The sequence below is a fragment of the Arachis hypogaea genome, chromosome 12, assembly GCF_003086295.3.
Source record: "Arachis hypogaea cultivar Tifrunner chromosome 12, arahy.Tifrunner.gnm2.J5K5, whole genome shotgun sequence".
NCBI lineage: Eukaryota > Viridiplantae > Streptophyta > Magnoliopsida > Fabales > Fabaceae > Arachis > Arachis hypogaea.
Window position 1 is genome coordinate 118,423,823 of NC_092047.1, and position 9,945 is coordinate 118,433,767.

At 29.5% G+C, this 9,945-nt stretch overlaps 1 protein-coding gene across 4 annotated transcripts; it reads right to left on the reverse strand.

The window, feature by feature from the left end:
• Positions 1-1,851: 1,851 nt before the first annotated feature.
• On the reverse strand, positions 1,852-6,208 carry LOC112730720 (copper-transporting ATPase PAA1, chloroplastic-like). 4 transcript variants are annotated; one of them, XM_072209980.1, is made up of 6 exons: positions 5,868-6,208; positions 5,228-5,391; positions 4,334-4,394; positions 3,938-4,200; positions 2,852-3,121; positions 1,852-2,275 (listed from the first exon to the last, which is right to left on the reverse strand). In XM_072209980.1, the coding sequence occupies exons 2-6, from the start codon at positions 5,327-5,329 to the stop codon at positions 2,258-2,260; spliced, it is 714 nt and encodes a 237-aa protein (XP_072066081.1). In that variant the 5' UTR covers positions 5,330-5,391; positions 5,868-6,208; the 3' UTR covers positions 1,852-2,257. The 4 variants fall into 4 exon arrangements, 3 of the variants coding, with proteins under 3 accessions (XP_072066081.1, XP_029146977.2, XP_072066082.1); XM_029291144.2 differs by having other exon boundaries at positions 5,228-5,314; positions 5,868-6,006; XR_011868981.1 differs by having other exon boundaries at positions 1,939-2,275; positions 2,560-3,121.
• Between the last annotated feature and the right edge of the window lie 3,737 nt (positions 6,209-9,945).

Consider the following 9,945-nt stretch of genomic DNA (forward strand, 5'->3'; position numbering starts at 1 on the left):
TTAAATAGGTGTAATGACTAATGATTCTTGTACTCAAGTTCATGCACCCGCCCCCGGGTGGTTGAGTGGAGGCTTGCTAATTAAATACTATAATTAATTAAAAATTAGACACCAAGGTATCCAAAACAAAATAAAGAGAAAAATTAAACAAGTGTAATTTTGGACTACTTTAACTATTAATTTATAAATTTTGATGCACTGTTTTATCAAATAATTATTAATTATATAACGTCACATTAATAAAAATAATTATTATTTTATTAATTATGTAAATAATTATTTAAAATAACAGATATAATATATATAATAAATGTTCTATATTGTCAATATATTAAAATTAAAATCTTAATCTATTAGCACAATCAAAATGTTTAAAGTATTAGACATGTAAATAGAATGAACAATCATGCATGTAATAGACAATTTAAAAAATATTAAAGACATAAATTAAATATTTTTCCTTATGCTGCTATGGAGGTTGAAGCATTAGCAGAGGCACGTGCCGACAGGAAAGCAAGAACAGAGCTAGAGACGTGGCTATAAGATTATATATATGGTTCTATTTTTAAGCATGTCAATAAATAAAAATGTAATAAAAAATAAAGCGTGTCAATAGATCAACAAAAATGTGGTGATAAAGTAATCAGTACACTTACGAATGTGACCTTTTTAAAAGCGTACTAATAGTTTCACTACAAGAATATGGCCGATTAGTTACCACAATAAGAGTCGTAAAAATCGTTGCTAATTTGACGCAAAATATAATTTGTGACGGATCAGCTACCGCCTAGCAACTAATGCTTTCCTTGCTAATTACAAGTCACAGATCAGTGAGGCAAACACGATAGTCGCTAATTCATCAGAAAAATTTTTAGCTACCGAATAGATAGTCGCAAATCCATCACCAAAGTTAACGCTAATTCCATAGAAGAAATACACTAAACAGTAGTCGCTAATTAGCGACAAACTCTACTGCAGCAATGTCATTACTAAATGCAAGCTAACTTCGTAGACGAAATAGAATGCTTAGTTGACGCTAATTAGCGAGGAATTTTTTCGAACCTAACTCATCGCAAGTTGTCCGCTAATATGATCGCAAATCTGTCACATTTTGTAGCAAATTTATAGCTAATCTTTGAAAATCCTTAATCAAATTTATAGGAATGTTGTCGCTAAACCAAAGTTATTCGAAATGAGAAAGTAAAGTTATGAAATAGTCACTAATTTGCGAGGAAATTAAATAATATGTAGTCAATTAGTTGCAATATTATTGCAAAATGTCATTACAAATTCATTTTTAACTGGTAACAAATCTATAGGTATATCGCACTACAAAAATAGGCTTTTGCCACACTTTTAAAGCGTGCAAAAAAGTGTAGCAATATCTTTTCGCACACTTTTAAAGCATGCCGAAAAGTGGACATATAGCCACGCTTTTAGAAACATGCCGAATGAGTTGGTTTTGGCTACGCTTCGAAAGCGTGCCAATAGGAGACATACAATCACGCTTTTGAAGCGTGGCTTACCAGCTAGAACCTTTTTTCACGCATTCAAAGCGTGGCCTATTTCTTTGTCAAATTAAAAAAAAAAAGGAGAAAATAAGAAAGTTTATAAAGAATTAATTTTTTATTGATTTACATGAATTATTTACATGCTATAATTATAATTAAAAAAAATTACAATTCTATAACAAAACTAATAATTTAATTTACACGCTGCAAATGTAATGCAAATAAGCCAATAACAACCTCTGTTTCAAGCTAAAATATGGAGAAAAATTTTTGACCCATTTTTGGTAAATTTACCAAGAAATCATCAATTGAGTGTTGATTACCTCATCAGTTTTGCAAATTACAAAAAAGCAACAAAGATCAATAAAAGAATGGGAAATCTTTTGTCCATACATGAGGTTATAGAACTATAAGCTAAACTAACCCATGATACAGAACTCTACAAATGAATTCATAGAAGATGATCACCAAAGAAGTAGTAAAAAATTCAAAAAATAAAAAGAAAAGAAATTCATAACCATAAGGAATCCAACAGTCAAAATCAAAGGCACTACACTACACTACACAATATCATGTGATTCTTGTTTAATTATAATAGTTAACATGTAGACTTACTAATTGATTAGCAAGCATTAACACTGTCTTCAATGTAAACTTCCTGTTGCAATAATCGAATAAATCTTCCAAGCTTGGTCCAAGAAGGTCAATAGCCATACTGTTGTAGTCTCCTTCAACTCCAAACCACTTTAGGTGGAGAATCCCAGCTTCAATAAGGAACCAAATTGGATTATTACTCAATCAAAAGAAAACATCATGATTGTTTTATGAGAAATTTGGAGTCTTAATTATTTGATTTTACTATAAATGCATGATTTCAAAATTCATAGTTTTGATTGCTTTAAGACTAGAAGATTCTGGACAACAATCATTTAAAATTTTCAAACTTGAGAAAGCAGAAACCATTTTTCAAGAGAAAATTTTTTATTAGGTAGTACCTAAGACTTTTAGCACAGACAATGATGAAAGAAATAGACATATATATACTTACTCCCTTCTTGAAGAAGCATATATATTTGATTCATAATGAATCTATGGATGCTTTGTCTTCACAGGTTCCAGGAAAATTTTGGAGGGTAGTAAGTTATCACGAAGAATTACACTATTATAAAGAATCAAAACACAGAAGAACGATGAACAATTCAACACAAAATGGCATGTAAAAATTGAAGAAAAAATAAGCATGCATCCATAAAGCTATAATGTGTCATTTCATTTCATATGCCACTTCATACCTCAGAGATCTTATCAAAAGTCATGTATCCTAACTAGAATTCAAATACCTTTATGGAACAAATCTTGCTAATTCCTTTCTCTAATTTACTCTCCAGGTTTTTGAGGTCCCTAACAATCATATTGCTCAATGACCTACAATTCAATTCGTCAACTTCTGTTTTTCCATTATTAACAAGAAGGCGGGCTTTTGATGGTAGTAAACTAAGAAGTCCTGTCATATCACTTGTTGCTTTAATTTTTGCTCTCTGCTCAAGATTCCTTCCTAACAAGACAAATGCAATCAGCATAATTGGTTCCTCAAAGAAAGCTTTCCAACCCTGCATTAGAAAATATTATAATTAAGACCAAAGATATATAAACTCAAATCGATTGCCATCACATGTATATATGTATAATTTGAGGAAACAAATATACTTTTTGGCTTTGGACTAATATGCCAAATGAAAACAGACAAGAAGCATCACACCAACAGTGAGCATGTTGCTTAAGAGACACCCCCCATTCTTAGTCTTTATCCAAAACCAAAAAGAAAAATAAAATTATAACCAGCACCATAAAGTAAATGAGATAAAGAATACAGATTAAACATGCATTGTTATAGGTAAAGGTAAACAGGGTGTACATAAATCGGATCCTACATTGGCGGGTTTGATTTATAGAAAAGAGCAATGCTAGGGGGCCAGCAATTTTTGTGATTGTTAGCCATCAACTAGCCATCAATGATGATTTGATGGTGTGAGATTGGTGTGAGATTTCATCCAATGGCTCACCTTCCTCTGTTGATTACATGCTGGCCAAAATTCAATAGGAAAATATCACACTAAACCAAACCACCCTAATTGATATAGCATATTAATTACTTTACCTAGTTTCTATTTTTAGAATCTGGATAACGAATGCTGCTATCTTATAGTCTTCTTTATATATAAAATGATAAATAAATGAAGATGACTATAGTGCAATTTTTAGTTGAAAACTCGTCTTATCAAGCATCAATTAGCCATAACTTTAGAAGTCATAAGTAAATGACAAAATATGGGATTTTAGTTTTCCATTTTCTTTAACTTTTACAAGTGTAACTGAGCAACAAAGCATAGCTAGAGTTGGTGCTAAAGTTCAAATGAACATTTTACCAATTTTGGTAGCAGCGTAGCAAATGATGACAAGGCCCCAAGACCAACTAAGGTGTTCATGTTTGGTGCCCATTTAAGAAGGCTTTTTAGTCCATCTAAGATAAGCTGGAGACCAGGACCAAGCAATGTAAACAAAGACAGTGACACATGAAATCCAACAGAATCAAATGCATGAATCCACGGTGCCCTGGCTGCAAAGAAATGAGAGAGATGGCCAACAAGACAAACAGCACAAAGAGCCCAAGAAACAGCTAGCTCGCGACCTTAGAACAGCACAATGATGATTAGTATTAAGATTAGAAAGCAGATAAATCCTCGGAGAACCAGTCAGATATATCAGAAGTAGGCTGTTATCGCTACACTTGGTTTATAGAAAAGACTCAATGAGATTCTTACCACTTTCTCTTAATTGTTTGCGCTTTTCCTCCATCTTTCTTTCAACAATTTGGATGAGAGTCTGCACTTAAGAAAGAGCAGGATAGTCAAGCAACCATACCAATGGAGAAAGCTGATATGATTTTAATTTAGCAAAAGAAATTATCACTCAAAAGAGTAACTTGTAGCAGCAATTTAGAGGGGTAGCACAATACAGTCATTCTTCCCAGTTATTTGCTAAATTAGTTTGCATATTTTTCACATGATTAAAAAAAGTTGATCATTCCATATTCTAATCTAATATAGAAATAAGATAAAAGCGGGGTAGCAGGAATCTTTGTTCATTCCTTTCTATCACTTTAAGCTACTCTACTTAGAATTGGAAGGAATATATTTTTAATGCTTATAATTGAATGACACATGTCAAAGCCATTGTTTCAAACAATACCCAACTTGATTAAAAATGCACATATCAAAGAGATCAGTTCTTTTAACCCTCAAGAGATCTCTTAAATTTTGAAAGTTTTTGTAGGATTTAGCGAGATAAGAATGAGTAAGTAGGCTTTATTGAGTCATAATGTTTAAAAGAGACACTTTGGTTTTTACTTTTTACCAATCTCCTAAATAAGTTGTCAAGACAATTTTGATGCTTTTAATGGCATCCTCCAATGCCTCCAATCTTTTAATAGCCAATTTAAAAACTGTATTTATAGTATAAAACCTAAAGCTATGATCTTATTGTTCCTAAACTACATACATTCTAATTTCTTTGACAAATGGACAATAAATTCTTCACACTTGGTTTCTAATTCTTATGCAATCAAAATAAACACAAGATGCATAGTTGCAATTGCTACTATAAGCTTTGATCTAATAATATTGATGAGTCATAATGGGAGTCTAGTTTCAGTTTACCTTCTTGTGCTTCAGTTGTGTTTGAGCTTCAATTAATGGTCGTGCAGGACCATGATGAGAGAAGTGAAGGTTCTTGAACTGTAGGTCCTGTTCACCAAACATCAAAGTTTGTAAATGCTCACCTCTTACTACTTTACCCTTTCAAACCATCTTCAATCGAACTCCTAAAATCATTGATTTCAAAAAAAAAAAAAGAAATCTTATCCAGGTTGTTGAAGTTTCAATAAACCCTATTTAGCACAAACTCAGTAATCAAATAAATAAATAATTTCTCAGAAACAATCATCTGTTTACTTATTAAACATAAGGTAAATACGGATATTTATTAATTAATCCTTGAACTATTAAACATAAGGTAAATCCAATACAAATTGATATTAAACATTGTCAATCACTTTAACCCCAAAAAACTTTCACGGATAGAAACCCAAACTCAAAACTGACATCTGAATTTCCACAATGCAACAACTTAAAAGAAGTGGGAGTGAGCTTTGACGCCAAAAATAAATTAATAAACGATAAAACTGATAAAAATTTCTTGAATTTGTAGAAACTTTGGAACCACAGTTTCTGTTAGATCTACGGTTTATTTATCGAAAGCTGTAAGGTCACATCGGTTGAAAAGAGGAACGAAGCATACCTTATAAGGGTGTGGATATCTTTCTCTAACATGACGCGTTTTGATGAATGAGTGTGAGAAGTTTCGGCTAGCATCCCTATCGTCAAAAGCAAAACCGTGAGGCCTTATGTACCAAAGCTGACAATATCATGCTAGCGAGTGGTCTGGACTGTTATATGATAGTATCAGAGGCAGAACCCGAATCGATGTGGCACCATGCCTTATAAGGGTGTAGATACCTTACTAGCGGGTGGTCTGGGGACGAATCGATGTGGCACCATGCCTTATAAGGGTGTAGATACCTTACTAGCGGGTGGTCTGGGGACGAAGATGTAGAGAGTCTTGCAAAAGCCTAAATCGATGTATAAAATGGTGCAGGGAAGATGCATATAAGCATGGATAAGCCAGATACAAAGAGGATATGGAAAAGATATTATACATTTAAGTATTTTCATAAACTAAGTCTAACTAAGTTAAATATAAGAATACTCAGAATAATGTATGTTATTTATAACTGATTTTTGTTATTTTAGACTAATTTTATTATTAATTAGACTTGATTAATAAAAAAATTTAAATGTGTAATATTATATATTTTATAATAGATATTGATGAGTGCACTTAGTACTTTATTAATGGTAAGTATTTAATATGTTTTTTTTGTGAGTTTTGTTTTTTGGAAAATAAATGCACCTAGTACTTGATGTGATATGATATATACTACTTTTAATTTTGGTTTTAATAGTATAAAACATTATAAAATATATTAATTCTGAAAATATTTATTGCAAATTCATCGATTTTGATATTCAAATAATATAAATATTTCGACATAAGAATAAAGATTTGAGAACTTAAATATTGGCATTAATTTACTACATCATCATACTACGTGGTATTTAATATAATATGTTATTATCTAATTAACGGATCGAAATGACCATCAATTTAACTTACGTTTTATATTAACAATGATTCTAGGTTTATATAAAGCCTAATTTTATTTATCATGAACTCTTGTAATTACATAAAAAAAAGAGATATGACTAAATATGATGTGCTTTATGTACTAATAATATTGATAATTGGAACAATTGTTTATGTTAATGGTAAATTCGACAGTTTTATTCGTGTGGTTCCAAGTGTTGATGATGCCTATAATCTTAAAACATGTCATAGAAAATGCAATGAAGCCTACGACACATCATCAAAAAAATCAAGAAATAGATTATATGAATGCAAAAAGTTGTGCAAAAGTCTAAATCAGTGTATAAAATGGTGGAGGAAGCGATTTCATGGAAATGAAGATATATATAAAAAATGCAAAAAAACAAAGAACTAAAGATATAAATATTTTTTTTAGTTTTTGACTAAAGTTATACATGAAGATCCAATTCATCAAGAGATGGATAGAAAGTTTAAAAAAAAGATGAGTGCACTTAGTACTTTATTAATGGTAAGTATTTAATATGTTTTTATTTTAATTTTTGTGGGTTTTGTTTTTTAAAAAATAAATGCACCTAGTACTTAATGTAATGATACTATTTTAAATTTTGGTCTTAGTAGTATAAAACATTATAAAATATAATAATTTAGAAAATATATATTCCAAGTTTATCGGATTTGACATCCAAATAATATATTCTGACGTAAGAATGAAGAGTTAAGAATGTAATATATTTTTTTTTATTGTCCAAAGGTAACTGAATAAGTCAAAAACTAATTTATTAAGATAATTTATCGTAGATTTGAAGTTTATTTAAGAGTCTACCATTAATTAATAGATTCTTGCATGTATAAAACAGAATTCAAATTTTCAATACTTATTCAAATAGACGGAGTAAATTAACTATCCAACTAATCTAAATTAGCGAAAAAAGATCTTAATATTGGAAGCGTTTTGTATAATGTGCTAATTGTTTATGCATAATACTATATTATGCACAATCAGTCTTAGCTTAAATAAAAAAAAAGGTGTACGTTCACATATAATTTATACATTTTAATATTATATTTTTTTCATTAAAATATTGCTAAAAATAAAGATATGACGATGGATTAAAAGAAGGGAATGAAATTTTTTTTCCTTATATTAAAATTTTAAACTCATGAGACATGCTTTAAATATTCATGATATAAAAATTTAAGTATTATTTAATAATTATTAGTTTATATTTTTAAATATTAAAATATTTAATTTAATTTTATATATTTTAATTTTGTTGATTTAATTAGTAGATTAGATTTTATGTTTAGTTTTAGAATTTTTTATTTTAACTTAATATAATAAAAATTATAAATATTTTTTAAATTATTGTAGTCATCATACAAAATGATTAGAGAAATATTAACATATTTTTTTATTTTATAATAAAACTATGATGTTAACAAATGAAATTGAGTAAATTGGAGGATACAAAACTGACAAAAACTCATAATCTTAAGAAACACACTTGAACACTCACTCATCCCTACAAATTCCTATGCATTATTCCAAGTAGTTTTCTGTCTAAAATTTCTTCCACCGTTTATTTTATTTTACGTTCTTTTATTTTTGTATTTTTATATTTTTTAACTTGTATTTTTTTTCTGCACTTTGTTAATGAAGTCTTTGAAAATCTTTAAAGACTAAGAACATAATTAAACCTTTGAAATTCTGTAAAATATTATTATATATACAAAGTTAAATTTCATCTTGTATTTTATATTATCAAATTTTCTTGCTTCTTTTATATCCCAGTTTTCGCTCTTTATTTTATATGCACTTCAATTCTTTCATGTTTGGAACTCCCAAGAGAAATTTTTGTTTTGATCCTAGAATTTAGAACATGAACAAAAAGCTATCTTGCACGATAAAATAAAAAAAATTGGTAAAATAATGAATCTCAATAATTATCTTCTATTTATACAAAAATATTTAGAGATATGTTTTGGAATTGTTCTGTTAGGCTCTGTTTGGTTAGTGGATGACTATACATAAGACATAGACATAAAGACATAAAATAACACAGACACAATGGAATATAAATTTTTAATTTTGTTTGGTATTCAAGTACATGACGCTGCATTCAAATTGTAATTCTAATAAAATAACACTATTAACCCTATCACCATTATCACCTTTTTATCTCTATTACCATCACTATTATTATGTTAACTCAGATTATCACTATTAATATTTTTAATGCAATTACAAATTTAATTCAACAAATTAACAAATTAACACAAAATCACTCTAACAACAAGATTAATCAGAATTCAAATAAAAAATAAATAAAAAAACAGAAAGCTCTCTTTCGATTTTCTTTTTCTCATATTGCATGTAAAAAGCACAATCTAGTTACAGTCACAAACAAAAAAGTTGAAATTGAAATTAAAAACAGAAAATTATTTTCATCACAAAAAAAACTCAAAGAACTGGAAAAGAAAAAGTAGCAGAAATAGAACCAGAGTAAAATAGATGATGACATGGTAGAAGAGGCAGAGGCATGGAAGAGAGACGGAGGCAAATCTGAAAAGAGAAGTACGATAGTGGCAACGACAACGAGAAAGAAAGAGAGCGACAGTGACTGCAACAACACATGAAGGAGGAGACAATAATGGCAGAGACGGCGTGACAAAAGAACGCAACAGTGGTTGCGACGTGTGAAGGAGGAGATGACAGTAGTGGCGACGGCGGCGAAGAAGTGCAAAGGAGAGAAACGGTGGTATAATGAAAGAAGAGTAGGAGAAGAAGATGAAAGTGTATAATGAAAGGAGGTGAATCAGAAAAAGAAAAAGGAGAAGATGAAAGGGAAAAGGATAAAGAATAAAATTGGAATTAAAGGAAACAAGAAGGGATAATATTGAAAAAGATTGTGTCTTATAATTTGTGTCTCAGTGTCTTAGAGTAAAAGAAAGAGAAATATTAAATTCTATATATTTGTGAAAATACTTAGGAGAACTGAGAGGAAATTCTATTAGTCTCTTTCTTTCTTTTGCATTTTTCCTTTTTGCTCTCACTTCTGCTATCTATTTTTATACTATTAAAAGGACACTAATTATATTAAAAATTTTAAAATATTAGAGATATAAATAAAATGAATAAACATGTAATTTG